General features: G+C 43.4%; 1 protein-coding gene across 2 annotated transcripts in view; it reads left to right on the top strand.

The window, feature by feature from the left end:
- Nucleotides 1-23,825, top strand: part of HS1BP3 (HCLS1 binding protein 3) — a 202,261-nt gene that overhangs the window by 166,663 nt on the left and 11,773 nt on the right. For both annotated transcript variants that reach the window (XM_077488849.1, XM_077488848.1), the window contains exon 6: nt 5,371-5,503. In XM_077488849.1, coding sequence (XP_077344975.1) covers nt 5,371-5,503 — 133 coding nt within the window. The remainder of the gene's footprint in view (nt 1-5,370; nt 5,504-23,825) is intronic.

The following is a 23,825-nucleotide window of genomic DNA, read 5'->3' as shown; positions in this document are numbered from 1 at the left end:
GCTTATGGCAAGATATACAATCAGTGGGGAAGTTTTGGAGATTTAAGTTCTTCACAGAGATGTCCACCTAAATGCTGTTCGATTGATTTTGCAGCAAATGGGCTGAAACTTTATGCATTACTATTACATACAGTATGCTTACATAATAGCGTTGTGGTTGGGTGGCCAAAGGATGAGTGCACAAAACTATGTAAAAGGAGCGAACACCGGTCTTTTCCAGACGCTCTTGACTCACTTTTAGTCGTTAGAATGCAAATAAAAGCTAATCCCTTTCCTGAATTCCATGCATTGAAATGACAACCGCTTCAAAAAAGAGGAGATGTTTCTGCTTTGTGTCTAAAATGTGTAGGCCAGACCAAACATCAATCATGTATAATACTGCCATAAAGGTCAACTTCATTTATTTTGGATATTATTGAGGTGGTGTGTGCACAGATTGATGATCAGACTGGATCTGTTTGTGTATCTGGACATGAATGCAAACTTACAGTATATATAAAGTTTATGGGTTGGATATAATCACGACTTTGAAGAGAAACATAGAAAAAAAGTTTACAGTAAGTGTGCATGTGAAGGCGGGCTAAAAAAAAATACTGGGCACAATTTTTTAAAACATATAAAGGTGTCCTTCTATTTCAAAAGTGTCTCATTAGCCCAAATGCCACCTTTTGCACCCAGTGTCATGGCAATTGGACAGTGCCATCATGTTTAGGCACACCTATTTTCATTTTGGATTAAGCAGGGAATGATTAACCACTTTCCCTCCCGAAGATGCTATTATTGCTATTTGGCACTGGATTATTTAACTGACAATTGCGCGGTCATGCAATTTTTCTTTTTGGTGGTATTTGATCACCTCTGGGGTTTTTTATTTTTTTTTGCTCTATAAACAAAAAGACTGACGATATTTTTAAGTTTCTGCTATAAAATATGTCTAATAAAAAAAATGTAAAAAATCGAATTTCTTCTTAAATTTAGGCCAATATGTATTCTGCTACATATTTTTGGTAAAAAAAAGATGTCCTTGTCACATCCAGTGGGAGAAAAAAACATTTTTTTTTCAAATTTTTAAACTCCATCTAACACTTACTTACATTGCTAATAATGGGTGTTTTAGTTTTGCTTGGTAGATGTAACTTAAGAGCCTGTTCACACAGGGGCAACTCGGGATCTGACTTCAGGTCGTCCCAAGTCGCGCTGTTGAGAAAATCAGTGTTAGTTAAAGCGGGAGTCTGCCGTTTTTTTTTAAAAAAAGCCAGCAGCTACAAATACTGCAGCTGCTGACTTTTAAAATAATGGCACTTACCCGCCTAGCGTGCCCGCGATGTCGGCACCCGAAGCCGATCTCTCGATCGTCTCTCGGGTGCTGCCGCCGCCATCTTGGGTATGGGAATCAGGAAGTGGAGCATTGCGGCTTCATTTCCCGGTTCCCTACTGCGCATGCGCGAGTTGCGCTGCGCAATAAGGATGGTCCCCGCTGTCTCTGGGATCCGTGTGTTTCCCAGCAGGCAGCGGGGGACCTGCGGAAAGGGGCGTACCTTCCGCAGAATCTATGCCGGAAGTGGGTGCAGATACCTGTACCAATGAGCGGAAGCTCCACTTTAGGGTGGACCTCTGCTTTAATGGAGCCATCTTAATGTACACTACAGCAGTCGCTCAGACTTCAAAAAAGGTTCCTGTACTACTTCAATCCAACTTCTAGGCGACCCATTGATTTCAATGGAAGTTGCCTCCAAGTCAGAACTCCAACTATATTGAAGCGGCAATGTCGCCTCTCTCACAGAATAATCAGCTCTCGAGGGGTAACTCCACGCCAAATTTTAAATAAAAAACCAGCATGGGTTCCCCCTCTAGGAGCATACCAGGCCCTTAGAAAAAATGGCGTGGGGGTCCCCACAAAATACATACCAGACCATTATCCGAGCATGCAGCCCAACCGGTCAGGAAAGGGGGTGAGGACGAGCGAGCGTCCCCCTCCCCCCGAACCGTACCAGGCCGCATGCCCTCAACATGGGGAGGTGGGTGCTTTGGATAGGGGAGCGCCTTGCGGCCCCCTCACCCCAAAGCACCTTGTTCCCATGTTGATGAGGACAAGGGCCTCTTCCCGACAACCCTGGCCGTTGGTTGTTGGGGTCTGCGGGCTGAAGGACAGATGAGACCGGGCTGATGACACCAGAGAGCGGGAGAAGAGGCCGCAGGACGCCCCCCTTCCCCAAAGCACCCCCCCATGTTGAGGGCATGCAGCCTGGTACGGTTCAGGAGGGGGGGTGCTCGCTTGTCCCCACCCCCTTTCCTGACCGGCCAGGCTGTGTGCTAGGATAAGGGTCTGGTATGGATTTTGGGGGGACCCCCATGCCATTTTTTCGGCGTAGGGGGGTTCCCATTAAAATCCATACCAGACCTAAGGGCCTGGTATGCTCCTAGAGGGGTAACCCATGCCGTTTTTTTATTTAAAATTTGGCGTGGAGTTCCCCCTCGAGAGCTGATTATTCTCTGATTGGCCACGGCAAAAGTCGCCTAGCCTGGGGTGACTTAAAGTCATGTAAGTCGCCCCAAGTCATGTTGAAGTCCCTCCAAGTCGCACTGTTATTCATACTCAAGTCGTGTCCAAGTTGCCTCCAAAAGTCAAGCTGGAAGTCGTGTTGCCGCTGTGTGAATGGCCTCTAAAGGGTTTGTTTACCCATTTGTATATATATATATATATATATATATATATATAAAACTATGCCAGCTCTATTAGATATTATGCTCTATTAGAGGCAGGCATAGCACATTGTATCAGTAGTTTTCCAAAATGAGTGTTGTAAATACCTAATTATAGCTGTCTTCTGGATGGTGACATGACTCATGGCCGCTTTCCAGCTCTGATGGATGGCTTCTGAGGGAGGGGCCATGATCTCCCTCTGATGTCAGCTGGGAAGATCACATGGGCGCTCGGCTCTTCCTCAGAAGCCACCTATCAGAGCTGGAAAGCGCCTGTGAGTAACGCAACCAGCCTGAAGACAGATCAAATTAGGTATTTACAACACTCGTTTTGTAAAACTAATGACATAGTGTGCTATGAAAATTTTATGATTTCCAATTTACAAGCAATAGGGGTGGGGCCGGGCCGGAGACCGACACAGAGGCAAATCACAGGGAGGAAGGAGGGGGAAGAGAGCAGTGCAGGGGTGACACCGTATGATGGAGGGCCTCAATGAGACCACAGTGATCAGGGTGGAGCAGCCCTGGTTATCGTGGTCTATTTAGAGAGGACATGCAGGCAGTGGACTTTATGCCTTACCACACATTCTTGCGTGGAAAATTCTTGGCACTTTGCTCTGTTGGAGCTGAAAATTTTGCAGGCACATGCGCGGTGGGCACAAGGAAGTAGAAGTGACATTTGGGGAATAGGCCTCACCTATGTAAAAGATAACATAGAAGCTCTTCAGTTGAATACTTGCCAGGATTCACTTTCCAGAATTTCCAGTGATGAGAAAGGAGGCACCCAGAGGCATATATAAACCGCATATTTGAAAGGGGAAAAGCGCTAGTGACCTGATTGATTTCAAGTCCAATCCAGAAGGTGAGAGCGGTATTGCACTGGTGGTGGGAGAACAATGACTATAAACGCAACACTTTAAAACACACCAGAAGTTTTTTTGCATTATTGAAGAAAATATATCCATGCTTGATGGGAACAAAGATAGTATAACTAAGTGCAAAACGCCACATGAACAGTGGTTGGACACTCAACCCTTGAACTATATTTTTCCTTGCATGATTTATTATTATTATATTTTGGCATGATGGACTTATTTATTATGCATTTACAAGTTATCTTGGTATAAATGCAGGCACTTAATTAATGAACAGGTTAGATTGTGTTTATTGTATATTTTTTTGATTTGCACTGCATTTGATTTCCATGTGTTTATTTGATACATAAGGAATATAGGAGGTCCATTTGCACAATCAAGTTTTTTTTTCTTTTCTATGCAACCACTTTATTGATGTTCATGAGTTTATTTGATTCATTTTCTCAACTGATGGTATTCATGAGATAAGTGGATATTGCAGTGAGCTTATGTATTGCGCAGCACTTTTTTTTTAATAATATTATCTAGATACACAGGTGTAGACAAGAACACTTTTCTAGTGCCAGTTGCAACACTATATACACACAGATTGTTTTTCACTAGTAGATATATTTTGCGTGGGAGTATTCAATTTAAAAAGATCACCAAGCAACTATATTCCTTTTCTCCTGAATAGTAAGAGGGCTCATGCACACTGCAGCTCAAAGAAGTGGCTCCTACAGGCTTTTGAGCTTTTTTGAGCTCTCATTTTTTTCTGCCTGGAAACTACCCTCCATGTAAGCCAATGTGTCCATGCAAATTATGGCTTTTTCAGGAGTTTACAGGCATATGCTCTAACAAGGAAGAAAAAAAAACACCAAACTCGCATTTTTTGAGTTGAGCCTTTGAGCAGAAAAAGACGCCTAAGTGCCTAAAAATGCTTGAAAAAGCTCAAAACGCACCAAAAAATAGGAAAAAATGGGGAGGGTTTGTGAAAAAAAAAATGCTTCGGCTCAGAGAACCTCAATAAAAATGTGCAAAAGAGCCCAAAAAAGTACAAGCTTCTTCAAGCTGAAATAAAAGCTCAAATGCCTATAAAAGCAGCTTTTTCTGAGCTGCAATGTGCAAGAGCCCTAAGTCAATGAGTTGGTTCTGACCAGTGTGAAGCAACAGAAACCTCAGGTTCCTGTGCTCTGAGCAACAGCTCAATACAAACTGAAGTTTTCACAACTTCACGTAAACACGACTGGGCTGTTGGATCTTACACTTGTGGGGTAGTTGAAGGAACTTATGCCAAGCGCCCCATTTTTAAAGTTCATGTTGAGTTGGCCTAGAGCAGTGATGGCGAACCTTGGCACCCCAGATGTTTTGGAACTACATTTCCCATGATGCTGAACCACACTGCACAGTGCATGAGCATCATGGGAAATGTAGTTCCAAAACATCTGGGGTGCCAAGGTTCACCATCACTGGCCTAGAGGTTTCCATGGGACCACACCATACAAATACCACACCAACTACCATCATAAAAAGGGTTCCCTGATTTCACCCTGGACTTTATTGTTTTAATTATGAACAATATTGTGTGGAGCAATGTGCACTTGTGTTTATTGTTTCTGCAACGTATTGCCTTTAATCCCTTAACAAAATTCAGCTTGAGTACATCTCATAATGTCTATATATTTTTCCATTTCTTTGGCTTGATTGTAAGTCCGAAGCCTCTGTACACTAGCCCTAAGTAATTATGTCGTCCATATTTGTGTTTTCACTACATTCCCATTAACATTCTTTAATTTTGTTCTGTCTCTTTTAGATGTTAAGTTATTTGAAGAACAGGACTTGGGTGGAACTGTGAGAAAAGGAGACTCGTTGCTACTACCATCTGCTTGCAATGATGACCCATTGTTCAAACCTTCAGGTGCTGAGAATGTAGATGATTTATTCCGGTAAGCAGGCTTTGTAATCTTTAAGACATTGGCATAATGGTTAATTAATTCCTCAATGTTGAATATTATCAGCAACATCCATAGTTCTTTAAAAACAGTGTCAAAATGCGTTAGTAGACTAGAGAATGATACATTTAAAGGTGAAATCAAAATCTCCTCCCGCCACAGCCCTACGACCTCACACACAGCAGTAAAGTAACTTCACACCTGTTGAGAAAAAAAAATTCCCTTCTGGGTGATCTCTGTACATTGCAAGGTTTGCAACAAACTTTGTTCAGATTCCTACCTGTTGTTACTGAAGAAATAGCTGATTGTTTGTCTTTGTCCATGTAGAAAATGAATATGAATGGGAGTGTTTTTATAATTATCAATCAGCAGCTGCACCTATAGTGCTCTAATGAGGTAAGTGGCGGGGTCTGCATCCCTTTAGATTTGATCTACTTTGGGAGCATCTCGCCAACATTTTTTTGTTGTTGCATGGGATGCTCAAAATCTAATTTCTATCTTGGTGCAGACTTCTGGGAAAATCCATAAGTAAATCATGCAAACAGGAAATTACGTTCCTGAATGGCGTTCTGTATACCATGTGTGTACAGAACGCCTCCAGGTAGCCAAATTGCATTGCATTTTACAGAGAATTACAGAGCTGCAGTTTGAAAAGGAAAGGTCATTTTTAATAACACTCAATTACAATATGACTTGTATCGCATTTCTATGAGCTATATTATTTTTTATGTTTTCCCCACAAAAGTAGAGTTACCCTTTAAACACATGAAAGGCTTGCTGAATCTAGCTTCATGTACTTATATTATACTCAGATTTAGGTAAATTCAGTTTCCTCGTTAATATGAGTATTTTTTTTTTATGGCCATTAAAATGTATATCTCAAGTGAGCAACTCAGTCTCGAGTCACAGCGAGGCTTGGGGGGCCGTTAGTAATATTAGACTTCACATATAGATTAATCTACTGTGTCGTTCAGTGCACAGGCACTGAAAAAATGCTCTATGCAATCCTCTGATTCACAGATTCCATAGCTTGCGGGAGGTCATTCTTCACTCAGCTGTACCAGTTATCATTAGAAAAGGGAAAGAAGAACCAAAGCGATAACAGCACAAATGAACTGCGTAAACTAAACCTCATTTTCTTTTTTAATGGGCAGCTTATAATATTTTTCCAGTCTGTTATGGAAAATGTGAAACACTTCTTTTCCTCCACCCTTTTTTCTTTCAGTCCAAACCTCTTGTTGCATGACTTATTAGAATGAAAAATAGCTCAATGTTTGTTGTAGCTATGTTGCACTTTTACGCTTCTAGGCTTTACTGATTTGGTTAGGCAAATGTTATATCCTGGTGACATCACTACTGCGTCAACATAAGAGTCTCAGTGACAATACAGGAGAACTGCAGCTTGAAGAGTAGTGGAAGAAGGCTTCTACATGGTAATGATTGAGGAAGTTCTATAGCTGAGTATTGGGAAACAGTTCTGCAGTGCTGATTTAGATCAAAAGCATTATGCATACATACACAAAGATTGCAATGCCATGTACGTCATCCTTCTCCCATGTGTTTTTTGTGTTAATATATGTGGCACCAACATATGCTCCTGCTCTTAACGGAGTTCTTTTTGTCAAATACGTTTTTTTATTATAGTTTAACATTTTAGAAGGGTGGGTTGCAAATGTTTAGTGCAAAATATCCAAACTACGGCAGACACAGGCCTTTGCGCCTCTCGACTTAGTGATGGATAGAATTTTGGGTTGAGATATTGCCTACTTTTTATTTAGGAATTTCGGAAACCTCTATCTTGAGTGGTCATGTTTTTGTTGCTATTGTACTTCTTTTCTACTGCCTATATCTATTGCTGGCTTAATTCTTCTTGGTGCGTGTATTCTGGGGTGAATGCTGCTCTCTGGATTTGAGTGCTTGGGAATACCACTACCGCTTTTTGTATAGGTTGCATGTGCTCTGTTTATTGGTTGTAACTCAATAAACTTTATTTTTGATAAAAAAAACATGTATTAAAATTACAAAGTCATTTGGGTAAATAGTACAGACTCAAGTCATATACAGTGCACTTGGAAAGTATTAACAGCGCTTCACTTTTTCCACATTTTGTTATGTTACAGCCTTATTTCAAAATGGATTAAATTCATTATTTTCCTCAAAATTCTACAAACAATACCCCATAATGACAACATGAAAGAAGTTTGTTTCAAATCTTTGCAAATTTATTAAAAATATAAAACGAAAGAATCACATGTACACAAGTATTCACAGCCTTTGCCATGACACTCAAAATGGAGCTCAGGTGCCTCCTGTTTCCACTGATCATCCTTGAGATGTTTCCACAACTTGATTGGAGTCCACCTGTGGTAAATTCAGTTGATTGGACATGATGTCAAAATGTCCCACAGTTAACAGTGCATATCAGAGCACAAATCAAGCCATGAAGTTTAAGAAATTGTCTATTGACCTCCGAGACAGGATTGTATCAAGGCACAGATCTGGGGAAGGGTACATAAAACTTTCTGCAGCATTGAAGGTCCCAATGAGCACAGTGGTCTCCATCATCTGTAAATGGGAAAAATTTGGGACCACCAGGACTCTTCCTAGAGCGGGACGCCTGGCCATACTGAATGACCGGGGAGAAGGGCCTTAGTCAGGGAGGTTACCAAGAACCCGATGGGCACTCGAGCATTTCTCTGTGGACAGAGAAGAACCTTCCAGAAGAACAACCATCTCTACAGCACTCCACCAATCAGGCCTGTATGGTAGAAACAAAGATTGAACTTTTTGGCCTGAATGACAAGCGTCATGTCTGGTGGAAACCAGGCGCCGCTTATCGCCTGGCCAATTCTATCCCTACAGTGAGGCGTTGGTGGTGGCAGCGTCATGCTTTGGGATGTTTTTCAGCGGCAGGAACTGGGAGACTAGTCAGGATCGAGGGAAAGATGAATGCAGCAATGTATAGAGACATCCTTAATTAAAACCTGCTCCAGAGTGCTCTGGACCTCAGACTGGGACGAAGGTTCAACAGAACAATGACCCTAAGCACACAGTCAAGATAACAAAGGAGTGGCTACGGGACAACTCTGTGTATGTCCTTGAGTGCCTCAGCCAGAGCCCAGACTTGAACCTGATTTGAACATCTCTGGAGAGATCTGAAAATGGATGTGCACCGACACTCTCCATACAATCTGATGAAGCTTGAGAGCTCCTGCAAAGAAGAATGGGAGAAACTGCTCAAAAATAGTTGTGTCAAGCTTGTAGTATCATACTCAAAAAGACTTGAGGCTGTAATTGGTGCCAAAAAAGATTCAACAAAGTATTGAGCAAAGGCTGTGACTACATATGTACATGTGATTTTTTTTTTCATTTTTAATAAATTTGCAAAGATTTGAAAAAACTCCTTCCTGTTGTCATTATGGGGTATTGTTTGTAGAATTTTCTGTAAAATGAATTTAATATGTAAAATGCAATGCAGGGAGACAGCCTGGAGGAGTTCTGTTCACAGATGTTGTACAGAATCCCCCAGATCTGTAATTTCCTGCCTGTGTGATTGGCTCACTGATTTTCCCAGATGTCTGCACATGCCAGATCTTGGGCATCCCTTGCAACAAAAATGTCATTTATAGGGAAATTCTCCCAAAGGGAAATCACATCTAAAGGGATGCAGACCCTGCCACTTACCTTATTAGAGCCCTGCAGGTGCAGCAGCTGATTGATAATTATATCACTCCCATTCACATTCATTTTCCACATTGACACAGACACACAATTAGCTATTCCTTCAGAATAACGAAGGGTAGCAATCTGAAACAGGGTTTGTTAAACTCCCTGCAATGTACCTAGATCACCTAGAGGGGATTGTTGTGTTTTTTTTTTTTTTGTTTTTCTCTCAACAAAAGTTGAGTTACTATTTAATTATTTGGAATTAGGGTTGCCACCTCATCCCTTTAGCCTAGGTTCACACTAAATGCGGGTTTGAAATCGTATGCTTTCAGTTGAAGTCACACGATTTCAAGCCGGCATTTCAGTCCGACTTCGGGGACGATTGAGAGACATGCACAGATGTCTATTCATATTGCCCCCGAAGTTGACAAAAGTGGTGCAGGAACAACTTTTGTGAATCGGTGTGGCTCTGCAAAGTCAGTGTCGCACTGAATCGCACGGTGCCGATTTGGCATGTGATTTGACATGTCAACGGGGTCGGAAACCCGAACACATATGAATTACACAGGTTCTGAGGCTAATTTAATGCAGATAAGGCACCAGGTGAGTTTAATTACCACCTTTATTATCTATAGAAACTGTGTAATTATTATGTGTTCGGTTTTAAGGATGAGGTGGCAACCCTGTTTGTAACTAGTGTTGTTTTTAGAGGTGATTGTGCTCTGTGTGTGATTGCTGGGCATGAATCAAGGAAGTGAGTCTCTGTTCACAAAGCTAACAAACCAGGATAAAGATCCTAAAGCAACCATTTTTTTTCCAGGTGTGTTCAAAAAATAAATGCATAAATATACTGCAGTATTCTCTTCCATTTTAAATCCCAACTTTGAGAGAACTAAAAGTCCTCCCTTGCATTGGGGCTGCACCCATAGTGCAAGGGTTAAGAATCTTGTTTCTCTCTAGTGTAAGGTGACCATATTTTTTAAATTAAATCCAGGGACATTTTTTTTTACTAGTAATGGCGACAATTAGCGACTCTCTGCCCGTCACCGCCGCCACCCGCCTCACAGCCTGTCAAGTCTTACGCTCCAGGCCCCGGCAACTACTGGGTGGGGAGCAGAGGCTCAGGGAAGGCAAGGAAATGGGCAGGTGGCTGGCCGGGACTTGAGCCAAGCCAGAAGAACATGCGAGCAGGACCAGAACGGGCATGCACCCGAAACTGAAGAAATATTCTCTCCGCTCTGACCAGCACTTGATCATCAGAAAGGGGCACAGATAATGAAAAAAATACACCCCACCCCCTAAGTTAGTAGGAGCAGCAGAGTGTGGGGGGGGGGGGTGTAATTCAGATATTTCTTTTTTTATTCTGCACTGACTGTCTTTGAAATTGCCCCAACCCTGTTCAAATGCAATCCGGGGACAAAACCGGGGACAGACTTGGTTCGGGGACAGTGTCCTCAATCCGGGGACTGTCCTCGGAAATCAGGGATGTCTGGTCACCCTACTCTAGTGGCCACGAAAAGCACTTATGCTTACCTGATTCCCTGCTCCCCCAGCAGGCAGTGCTCCTCTATACTCCGACAGTGGACTTTCCCTCAGTTTCCTAACACCAAAGAACTTTAGGCCACTGTTGTTTACCTTTGGAACAGTGATCTGTTTCATCTGTCAATGTTTTCAATTCGATAAACCTGTCAGACAATAGAGTTCTGTCTTCTGCAACATGGTGTCAATTCTGTATAGCAGTTCACGCTCTTCAGTAGTAGATGATTCGTTGCACTGTCATTGATGAGCACAGGAATGTCTGAACTGATCTAATCGAATGTTATTAAGGCATTTTTTCTCCTAGGATCAAATGTTAGGGAATGTTACATGCACCCTGTGAAAGGCAACAAACGGAAACTGGCATTTTACACATACTACAAATATTATTTGTGACTTGTGTGCACATGCTTACACATTCACAAAGTGAATTTTTTTAGACCACAGATAGATAGACCACATAGGCAAGACATAGATGATGCAATTTTCTTTCCTGTAACCACAGGTTGTAGGAAAGAAAATCGCTTGATTCCCTCATCAACACTGACTGGGAATCCTCCCTGTGGAGCTATTGTGTTTTGTTGGCAGGGGGGGTGCAGGGCGCTGTAACTGCCAGGAGAACACTGTGAATATAGACACTGGCAATAATCACATGTAAAAATCTGACATGTTAGTTGTACCTAAGTAAATCGATGGATTGACTTGGGTACAATCAGCCTGCCCATAGATGGTTAGAATCTTGGCCAGTCGTTGCTGAACCAGCTGCGATTTAAACCATTAAGCAGGCCTAGTTTCATACTTCATTTCTTTGCTGTTAACAATTTATTGCTATAGTGACAATGGGTAAGAATGGTAAAACTGGTCTGCCAGATACATGGTGATAACAGCAGCTTTGCAGTCCCAGACCGCTCGACAGTAATCCATTTTAATACGTAAAAACATGACTCACCGGTTCCTGTGTTTTGAAGCTGTTTACTTTAGCTGTAATTATTTCATTTATTCTAATGTGCTGCTAAGAATATCTGGGTTACATCATCTTGAATAGTTTCTGCCAGGTACTTCCTCTCTTTTGGGACTTGCTCACACCAGAACGCATTAATTATCTTGTGTGGCATTGATCTAGGTAGAATACACGGTTCCTTCATACCAAGTGCATTGTCCAGTGCTTCCAAATGAAGGGACATGGTTCATACCCAACACACTGTGGAAACATTCCTGCATTCTGAATGTTATCATTAAAGTCAATTCCACTGCAGTCTTAATCACCTCAAAACCGGTATGTTAGGACCCTTACAAACTGGGCATTTAGTCTAATGCCTTGTACACACTATCGTACTTTCCGACAACAAAACCATCTCATTTTGTTCGAAGGCTGTTGGCTCCAACTTGTCTTGCATACACACGCTCACACAAATGTTGGCCAACAATTATGAACGTGGTGACTTGCAAGACGTACGATGAGTTGAGAAAAAGGAAGTTCAATAGCCAGTGCGCCACACTTTGGGCTCCTTCTGCTTTATTCTGAGCACGCGTGAACTTTTGTGCGACGGACTTATGTACACACTATCGGAAAGTCCGACAACAACGTTTTCTTGGCGGAAAATTTGAGAACCTGCTAGCCAACATTTGTTGGCGAAAAGTCTGCCAACAAATGTTCGATGGAGCATACTCACGGTCGGACTTTCAGACAACAAGCTCATATCCAACATTTCCCGTTTGAAAATCCGACCGTGTGTATGCAGCATGCAGTATGCAGGTGTGAAGTCCAGGCCTGCTGCCAGGGAGAGACTGATAGCTTCTGCGGGTGGGCGGTGCACAGAGTAGAACTTACATTTAGTGCCGTATGCATCCAGGGTTGAATGCCTGCAACGCAGATTTCTTGTGTCCTGGGCATTTATCCATGGGTGTACAGCCTGGCCCCATCCAGCCACAGCAGCTGTCAGTCTTTCATAGAGTTTAACAAGCTGCCAGCAGCAGCAAACATGTGCTTTCCACTCATGGCTAAGCACAGGAGCCCCATGCACCAAGGCTAAATGCCCAGTGTACATGGGGTCTAATACCCCTTTCCTGTCCAGGTAATTTTTCCGTTTTCAGCGGTGTGATGGTTTGACTGACAATTACTCCATCATGCACCACTGTACCCAAATCGAATTTATATAATTTATAAAGACAGTAAAAGCTTTTTTTATTTTGGTGGTATTTTTTTTACCACTGGGTTCTATATACAGTGCTCACCATAAATGAGCACACCCCTTCTGAAAAGGAAGATTTTAATCAATATCTCAATGAACACAAGAACAATTTACAAAATTTTGACCAAACTGAGTTCTATAGAACTTTTGTTTAGCTCATTACATGAAAGTAAGGTTAATGATATAAATTAGATGACAAAATCTTAATTTTTACTCAAATTAGTTGATACAAACATTAGTACACCCCAGAGCAAAAACTACTACTCAACTTGTCTCTTCAGAATTCCCCATAGGTGCACCAGCAGCACTCATCCATCCCCATGGAAGGACACTGCCACCACCAGGTTTCACTGTAGGCACCATGTGTTTTTCTTTATACCCCTCACCATTGTGATGCCATACAGTTTTGAAACCATCAGTTACAAAAACATGTATCCTTTTCTCATCACTCCAGAGTACACTCCCAGTAGTCTTCTTCTTTTTCAGCATGGGCTCTGGCAAATTCTAAGCTGGCTTTTTTTGTGCATGGGCTTTAGGTGAGGCTTCCTTTGTGGACGACACCTATGCATGCCATTCCTCTGCAGCCTATGCTGTATTGTGTCGCAGGAAACAACCGCCCCAGTTTGGCTTTCTACTTCTTTAGCTAACTGCAGTGAACTTGCATGGTGATTTTCTTCAACCCTTTTCATCAAAAGACGCTCTTGTCAATGTATTCACTTCAGTGGGCAGCCTGGACATCTCTGTGAGATGGTTGCAGTTCCATCTTTGTTACATTTTTGTATTACTTTTGCTACAGTATTCTGGCTGATAAGTAAAGCTTTGCTAATCTTCTTGTAGCCATCACCTTTCTTATCTAAAGACATTATTTTCTTTCTCAGGCCTTGTTACATATTTCTTTCATGTGGTGCCGTTGCTGACAGCATGAAATGGGAAGGGTTTTTTTTGTTAAGTATCACCCTTTTATAATAGACTGTCTGCTGGACACCTGTTTAACCACTTACAGCCCGGAATATTTGGCTGCCTAATCAGGGCTGTCTTTAATATCGATTGGACCCTGAGCACCCCACGAGATGTTTTGGTGCTCCACTCATATACCACTCATATACCTTGTAAAGGAGAAAAGGGCCCCAATAGTGTACTGCTTTTAAAACTCTTTATTTGAATACAAAATTGTGGAAATGTACTCACATTTAGCATAAAACAATAAAGCATATAATGCTGACACTAACGCCGACTATCAAGTGATGCAAGAACGTATTTTGACTCCGCCCTATGCATTTCGCCACTCTGACATCATCTGGAGTGTACATCCATGCTTGCTTCACCTCCTATTTATAGTACACCATGACCTACATAATTACGGCGGCCATTTTTGGTGGAATATTGCAGACCGAAGTCCAAAATGGCTTTTCTATGTACAGCTATGGCGGCCATTTTCGGTGAGATTATTCAGACCAAAGTCTAAAGTGGTCTATGTGTTTAGCCGCGGCGCCATATTTGGTAGGATTTTGGAGACCTGGAGCTTGGCAGCAATAGTTGCAGCACCTCACACTAAGATATTGGGACGCAGCACAGATGTCTTAATTTTTTTGAGTGAATCTGTTAAAAATGTATCTTACTTGGAGGTCCTGCCAGTAAAATCACTTTCCTGTTGTAGGCTGAAAGCAGTAAGCCACTGCCTAACAGTTGGTTGCAGCATTGTCTGCCTGTCCTGCAAGCTTCTCCAGTTGGCTGTTGGACTACCCATTTCTCTCAAATAAGCAGACCAATGGAAACTTAAAGGAGGTTGTACAACAGGCTCACAACACTGCTGCTAACTGAAGGGCGGCAGCTTAGAATTGTCAGCCTGCAACAGGAAGTGATGTTACTGGTAGGATCTCTGAGTAAAAAAACTTTCTAACAGATTTGCAAAAAAACGCTTCAATGCTGGGCACTTTCATCCCCTTCCTGCCCAGGCCAATTTTCAGCTTTCAGCTCTGTCACACTTTGACAATTGCGTGGCCATGCAACGCTGTACCCAAATGACGTCTTTATAATTTTTTTCACACAGAGCTTTCTTTTGTGGGTATTTAATCACCACTGTTTTTATTTTATGCTAAAAAAACGGAAAAAGACCGGAAAATTAGAACAAAAAATGTCCTTAGTTTCTGTCAGAAGAATTTTGTAAATAAGTAATTTAATGCACTGATGGGCACATTGAGGCTGCATTGTTGGGCACTGATAAGGTGGTACTGATGAGGAGGCAGTAATATGTGGCACTGGTATGTAGCACTGATGAGCCCTGATAGGTGGCACTGGTGGGCACTGATAGGTGCCACTTATGGGCAATAATAGGCAGCACTGATGAGCAGACACTGGGCACTGAAAGGCAGCACTGACTGGCATTTCTGATGAGCACTGATTGGCATCACTGATGGGCACAGATTGGCATCACTGATGGGCACTGACTGGCATCACTGCTGGGCACTGTTGGGGCTGCACAGATAATCAGGGCATCTGTACAGGTCTCCCCTGTATCTGCACAGGTCTCCTCTGTCAGTGTGAGGTGAGGAGAGGCGATAAATGCCACTTCCGTGTTTACATGTGATCAGCTGTGATTGGACACAGCCGATCACATGGGTAAAGAGCTGTGTCATCAGCTCTTTACTGAGATCGGGTTTGCGCCGTGTCTCCGGGTCACGTCAGTGATCAGCAAGCCCCTGCCTGCGCGCCAGCGTGGTGAGACTAGGGCAATGTCATATGACGTTGTCCAAGAAAGGGAATCCCGCCCGCCATCATTTGTCTATACGTCAGGCGGCAGGAGGTTAAAAACTGAATACAGTGAGGCAAGATGTAAAACATAGCGAAGCATACATTGTGAGAAGAAAAGAGAAGGCACTTCTAACTACAATAAAAATTAGACTTAAATAGCCCAAAATTGTTAAAATCAGGTATTTAGGCTCATCATGTATTGGGAAGCATCCAGCAGGAGGTATTCCCTGGGTGATCCTGCCAACGTGTCTCCTGGCCACTCCACCACTCCAGTGGTGTGGAATGGCGTGACTGATACCCTGGGCAATCCGTTGCACTGCCGGAACTAGCGTGGACCGCAGTAACCAGATGTGCCGTTAAGAGGGGCGGTGATGCGTTATGGCGCAAGCGCACTGGCTCATTCTTCATGACTGACTGTGGAAATGGAGGACCGGATTAAGTAAGAGTTTTGTGTCAGGTTTAGGGAAGATGTTCATTTTAAGTATCGGGGTTTGATTGGAAATTATTTTTGAAGCATGGTAAATGCTAGGGTATTAGTGATTTAAGTGTTACTGGATGATTATTAGTTGGGGATATATTTTAATTTTATGAGACGATTGAACACTTTTTACTTTACCTTTGATTTTAGTGCTGAAAACCACAAATTTGCTCTTGCCTCTTGCGCATGCACCGGGAGAGGATGTGAGAGTTAAACTCCCCAGTTTGGGCATAGACCGCGGTAAATATTTTGACCCCTTCCATCTTCATCAACAAAAAAAAACACAATTTAGCTAGAGTTGGGCTTACATGATTCATGATAGCCGGAAGTATTCCTGAAATTTTTATGGCAGACACTTACTCTGTATCGTAGGACTGGACAGATGCCAGGTAATCATGGCATCTAAAATTATTGATATCTGCCGCAATTTTATTATCTTAACTTTTTTTGCTGTTGTAATCTAAGCACACTTTCCCTGTTTCTTCAAAACTAGATACTAAATAGGAAAAATTACTTCTCCATGACTTTGCTGGCCCCTGATTGTTATCTACATAGGGTGATTTCCTTAAAGGAAGCAGGCGCTGTCTGCATTGCTCTGATGTTCCTTTAGGAATATACTTGGGATTCCCATAGGGTTTCCTGGGGAATAAAAGGGACTTTTTGTTTCAGAACAGATATTCTTGTACATCCTTTACTATTGACAATTAACAGTTGATAGTAGTGGTTCATACAACACCAAAGGGTTTGTTTAACTTATATTTTGATAGAGCTGGGAAGAGTTTGAAATCCATGTTAGTTTATTTATTTGCTGCCTGTATTTCTCTTAACTTCCTGTCCCAGAGACTCAACAGGAAGTAAAAAAAACAAACAAATCTCCTAAAGTGAGGGAAATTCCCATCTTTTTTTTGGATGTAGTAGAGAAAGGAGGGTTAAAATCCCTGTCAAGTGAGGAAAATTCCCATCTTAGGCAGATGTCCCCGTTGGAAGATTTTCTCCTAACAGTACAAATAGAGGGGTGAATATCCCTGATGGGAACGCAGGATCTAATAAAAAAACTTGACAGATGATCTAACCCTTTCCAACACTTTTCAAAAAAATTAAAAAAGGTTTTGCCTATAGAAACAGTTTAATAGTGCGAGTAACATTAAACAGAACTGAAGGCATTTAAAAAAAAATACAATCAGTCAGACTTTTTACTGCAGACATGCAATGTCTGTTCTGCAATAAAATATAGCTACCAACTTGCCCACAGACTTCTGTGGCATGTAAACTGACCTGCACATGCAGAGGTCCATTTATGTCACCAGCACCCTTCCTGTGTGCCAGGGTGACTGCACAAATTCAGGAGTTATGTCATCTCATGCCAGCCAATGAAGATGCCTGAAGCCCAGCACCTGAAAGGATATGGGTGAAGATACCTCGAGGGCTTGGGACTGTTACAGAGGAGGTAAGTATAGTGCATTAAGTTCTGCCTTAAATTATGCTGGTGGAATTGCAGGGTCTTGTTAAATCATTCCTTGCTGTTAAACCTTCCTTCCATGCTACAGTATGCCGAAGAGCTCTTTCACACTCGCTGTTGAGTGTGGTGCCCTCTTAAGAACAGTCAGCGGTTGGTTCACGTTTCAGAGGGCATTTCACAGGTGGTGAGGAGGCAATTATAATGCCTGATAACTCCATTATTATGTTTAATCTCTGTTTATTATTATTTTTTCTTTTATAACAAGCTCGCATGAAAAAAGGTAGGGAAAAAAAAATGGGGGGGGGGGGGGGGGTTGGTGGATATGGCTCAGACATATATATATTAGAACACACCAGCTCAGTGAAAGTAGGATATTCATGCTGGTACATATCAAAAGACTTGGTTGTCCCCAATAGGTAAATAACAAAGAAGCATAACGACCCTAGTAAATGGGTATTGATGCACTCAGTAATCATGCAAAAATACATAGTAAAGTTTATGTCTATACCAAATATACCTTATACCAAAAACAAAAGAAACATAATAATTCATTCACACTGAGAGGGGTCTTTCTACAATAAGAACAATAGGGATACCTCTCTCGGGTGGACGGATAACAATAATATGAAAATAGAGGAGCGATTGGAAGGGAAAGAAAAAAGCAAGACCCAAGCACTATGATGAGGGATGAAGTTGGGTATCCAATAAAGGGTAGCGAGTAATTTAACAGAGAGATCAAAGGTAAGAGGCAAATTTAGAGGAATGTCGGAGTGATCCCAGACCGAAATTGTTAGAATGTAATCGGCAGATTTAGCTGTTTGCCAGGAGATCAGATTTTCCACATGACAAATAGAGATCATCCCACAGGCCCATTCTATGAAGGATGGGGACTGTGGCTTTCACAACGCCCTGGCGATCACAGTAAATGCGGAAGTCAATAAGTATTTTGTTCATAGGATCCAGGCATCATTGATAGGAAAGTAATAAGAATAGAATTAATGATTCCATCTCCAATCATAGTAGAGGTGAATTATTTGGTCCCAGAAAGGAGTTATGCACTTGTGGTACAGTCCCATTTGGGCGAGTTTGACCTTGTGGTAAAATGCAACGGCACAAATTAAAGCATCATGTCCGTGGCACGTGAAGAGACCTAGCTGGCTGTATTCGGACAGCTCAGGTAGGAGATGGAGGGGGGGCACGATATAAAAGGGTCATCCAGGAATACTAGCACCCGGTGTATTCAGGTGGCATGCCATGCTCACCAGATGAATGTAAGGATACAAATTAGAGTCTCTCAGCAGATAAGCAACGTGCTTGGAGTCAGTTTAGAGGCAACTTTTTTTCTATTTGATCAGTGTGTACCATTAATAAACACCATAAAGTGCAGACTTCTGTTAATGCTGTGGAATTGTCCCTCTTAAGTACATTTTTGTCACCATTCCAGTGAGACTCCTGGACATAAACCGAAGTAGCTAAATGAACATTGTGTATTAGTACAAACTGTTTAAAAAATGCCGTAATCTAAATCCTCAATGAGCTTGACAGACTTTTGGGCACGCAGCTTGTTATTTAAAACGTTTAAAATGGACCTGATATCAGAGCCATAGAGAGGAACATTTTAATGAGTTAATTTGCAGGAATGTGTCCATCTAATGAGAAACCTCCATATTGACAGTTACCGTGAAGAAAGGCCACAATTTGATGCCTTTATTAAAATGTGTAAGCTTTCAGAGGTAAATTTATGATGTGTAGATGAACTGGGCCAACTCATACATGGTGGTCTAATAAAGTGGACCTGTACATTGTCCCAAATTGAGGAGATGCTGGAACAAGGTGATCGGAATGATTACCAATCTATTTGAGGTTAAAGTGTCACTAAACCGACATCATAAAAAACTATCAATAAATGGTGTATTACATGCTGTTCATACTCACTCAGTCACTATGAGATTACATTTCTGTACAAGTAGTCCTGGGTTACAAACAAGATAGGGACTGTAGGTTTGTTCTTAAAGCGGACCTCCACCCTAAAGTGGAACTTCCGCTAATCGGATTCCTACACCCCTTCGGTGTCACAATTGGCACCTTTCGGGGAGAGGGGGGACAGGATTCCGGGAGTCCAGCCATGGCCGTGATGCAGCCATGACGTCAACGCGGGGCTCCCTCCTCCTCCACCCCCGGCCACCAGGCTAATAGGAGATAGGAGCGGGGCCTCGCCCATGTGCAGTAGGGTTCCAGGCGTGAAGCTGAAAGGCTACACTGCCGGGTTCCCTTACCCGCAATGGCAGTGGCAGCACCTGATAGCTGATGGAAACATCATCTGCGGTGCCGACATTGAGGGACTGCAGGACAGGTAAGTGTCCATTTATTAAAGGCCAGCAGCTGCAGTATCTGTAGCTGTTGGCTTTTATTTTATTTTTATTTATTTTTCCCGAACACCGCTTTAAGTTGAATTTGTTTGTAAGCCAGAACATGTAGATTTATAAGTGTAGCTCCAGCCAAAAAAATCTTTTTTATGCTTTTTGGATAACATAGGGAAGGGTTATCATCTCCCTGTATCATTTGTTTTGCTGTCTGTGCCCCTGTTCAGAAGATTTCACCTCACTTCTGTCTCAATGACAACTGGATTTTGAAAAATGTGGGTTGTTGTAGAAACCAGGATTGGTGATAAAGCTTCAGTGGAGACACCTTTTTCCCCATGATAACTCTTAGACCCCTTTCACATGGACGGACCGTCTATCCGTTTTTCTTCCATCTGTCAGCGGACGACAATGCATTCCAATGGGCAAACAGATGACCATCCATTAACCTCTGCTTCCGCTTTTTTTTTAACGTACAAGGCTATGTCCAGATCCGTCAAAACGGATATTGACTGACGTTAATGCACAATGTCTGTCAACATTCAATCAGTTAACATCCATTTTGAAGAAATATTTTTTTGTTTTTGTTTATCTGTATGGGAGGAGCAATGCTTTCTGGGTAATTTCCTTAAAGGCACAGAAACTGCTGTTAATGGATCAAAACAGATAAAAAAAAAAGGATGTAAACGTGTACATTAACGGATAATAATGGAACGGAAGACGGATGAAGCAACAGATAAGAACTGATACTTTTTTTAACGTGGCTAAACTGATGGTGCCCTTGTGAATTTCCCTTCCTAAGGGTAGATTTCCTCTCACTTCCTGTTGTCTCCCTCTGTTTGTAAGTAGGAGTCTTTTGTAGGCTGGATGTTTGTAACCCGGGGACCACCTGTATTCTGAAAAAAATCTGGTTGATCCTGCTGATCCTGCTGTAACCCGGGGACCGCCTGTATTCTGAAAAAAATCTGGTTGATCCTGCTGCTCTCTATCTCCACCTTCTGCCCCCCCCCCCCCCAATTCATCTAGGTATTTTGCAGCTGTAGCGGCAACGCTGCATATACTCCGTTTTCAGTGAGGTTTCTATGCTAAGCTCTTCCTTTCTATCATATCTGAGCAACCCATGTGACTATAGAGTCACACATGTGCATGTATACACAGGGGTGCATGATAGCCCACTCCCTCCTTTCTCCTCCATGCCCACTAACCATCTAAACACATTGGGAGTGGGATATTACATGTAGATTAAAGTGATTGTAAAGTCTCGTTTGTTATTTTAATAGAAAAAAAAAATGTCATACTTACCTGCTCTGTGCAGTGGTTTTGCACAGAGCAGCCAGGATCCTCCGCTTCTCGGCTCCCTGTCTGGAGCTCCTTCCTCCTCCCTCCTGTTGAGTGCCCCCACAGCCAGCAGCTTGCTATGAGGGCACCAAAACTAAGCTGCAGCTTTGTGTATCCATTCAGACATAGAGCTGCTGTTTGACCTCACCCCCTGTCTCTCCTGATTGGCTAACTGAGTTTGATTGATAGCAGCGGGAGCCAATGGCACCACTAACTGAGTGGGGAAAACTGTTGCACCACGAATTGGCAGAACAACACACTTCTGTCTGCGTGGAACTAGCTGACCTCTTAGGGTGACATTATTAAAAATGCCACAGGTGAATAAGAGTACTCTACTTCCACAGGCCAGGAAGGCTAAGGAGCCATGCCGTATTCAAGGGCCCTCATTTTTCGCTCACAATCGGCTTTTTCGTATGCCCAGAGCTTCGACCAAGCGTCCCCAGCCCAACAGGACAACCGTTGAAGGACTAAAGCATCCCTGGAACCGCAAGCCTGTGAGCAAAAGTGCTACCGCATGAAGGCTTGCCCCCATTCGCAACTCGGGTGGGGGGTCGCCTTCAGGAGTTTGCAGCCCAGTGGACCTCTTGGCTGTCCAACCTATGGGTCTGCGATCTGATTTCCTCCGGCTGCAAGATAGAGTTCCTCTCTTGGCCGCAAAACAGATTCTTCCCCTCCAGCATACCCGTACTCCCAGCTCGCCGGGAGGCCCTTTTGAGGGTGGTAAGGGACCTGCTGTGTCGTGGGGCGATAGTACCTGTTCCGGACTCGGAACGTTCCAGGGGTTCTACTCAAACCTGGTTTGTAGTCCCCAAGAAGGAAGGGGTATGTCCAATCTTAGATCTAAAAGCACTCAATTACTTTGTGAAAGTACAGAGGTTCAGAATGGAATCAGTTCGTTCAGTAGTCGCTGCACCCCATCAAGGGGACTCCCTGGCATCCTTAGATATCCAGAATGCGAACCTGCACATATTCATATGCCTCCGGCATCAGAAGTTTCTGTGATTCGCAGTCGGAGAAGCCCACTATCAGTTTGTGGCTCTCCCTTTTGGTTTGGCATCAGCATCCCAAGTCTTTACCAAGGTATTGGCTCCTGTTTTGGCATTGCTATGGAAACACGGGATTGCGATCGTGGGATACCTAGACGATCTCCTCCTGAGAGCATCTTCCGCCTCAGAGTTAGAGGAGGATGTGGCGATCACCATGCAGACTCTGCAGGAATTTGAGTGGCTGTTGAACCTAAAGAAGTTGGTGATTGTACCGACTCAGTGTTTGGAGTACCTAGGCTTACTGCTGGACTCCATGGATGTGAGAGTGTTTCTCCCTTCAGACAAGCTGCAGACTCTCAGAGCCGTGGTGAAACTGCTGATGAACCGCAAGTGGTCGTCACTACGCTTCTGCATGCGAGTCCTGAGACTCATGGTGGCCATCTTCAAGGCAGTATCGTATGCCCAGTTCCACACCAGAATCCTGCAGAAGGAGATTTTGACAAAATGGCACAAATCTCCGCTGTCTCTGGATCGGCAGATTCAGGTGAGCCAGTTAGGGATTCCCTGCTCTGGTGCCTGAGGTACCCAGCACTTTAGTCCAGGAAGTCGTTCCTACCTCTGAAATGGACAGTGATCACAACGGATGCCAGCTTATCAGGCTGGGGTGGAGTAATGGGAGTTCAGTCGACCCAGGCCCTCTGGTCGGAGGAAGAATCAGAGTTCCCGATCAGTCTGCTCGAACTGAGAGCGATCAGGCTATGCATCTCCACATGGTCGATAAGACTGCGAGGGTGTCCGATCAGGATCCAGTCAGACAACGCCATGGCTGTGGCATACATCACCAAGGAGGAACAAGAAGTTCGGCCGCTGCACGGGAGGTCGCTCACATACTTCAGTGGGCAGAGCGCCATGTGCCGGCCCTGTCGGTCATTTACATCCCGGGAGTGGAGAACTGGCAGACGGACTATCTAAGTCACCAGATGCTGGACCCAGGAGAATGGGCGTTGCATCCGGAGGTGTTCAGGCTACTGTGCCTGCAGTGGGGCACACCAGACGTGGATCTTCTGGCCCCCCGTCTCAATCCGAAGGTGCCTAGATTCGTGTCTAGGACAAGAGATCCATGGGCAGACGAATCAGATGCACTGGTTGCTCCATGGGATCAGTACCAGCTAATCTATGCCTTTCCTCCACTAAAACTGTTACCACGTCTGCTCACAGAGTGGAGGCCGAGGGGATCCCAGTAATACTGATTTCCCCAGATTGGCCTCAGCGTCCCTGGTACACAGACCTAGTGCGCCTGGTGGCAGACGCTCCTTGGCGACTGCCATTACGAGAAGACCTTCTGTCTCAAGGTCCGATTCTCCATCCTGCTTTACCATCGCTGGTTTTAAGGGCATGGCTATTGAGAGCCAGGTGTTGAGGAACCGGGGTCTGTTGGACTCAGTAATCCCAGCTATGCCGAGGGCACAGAAATCTTCTTCTCGGAAGATATATCATTGTATCTGGAAGGCCTACATCTCCATGTGTGAGGAGAAAGGATGGCATCCGCC

Source organism: Lithobates pipiens, unplaced genomic scaffold (assembly GCF_037356315.1).
Source record: "Lithobates pipiens isolate NorthernLeopardFrog02 unplaced genomic scaffold, aLitPip1_a1.2 Scaffold_18, whole genome shotgun sequence".
NCBI lineage: Eukaryota > Metazoa > Chordata > Amphibia > Anura > Ranidae > Lithobates > Lithobates pipiens.
The sequence above is the reverse complement of the archived record's forward strand: the minus strand, read 5'-3'. Positions and strand labels throughout refer to the sequence as shown.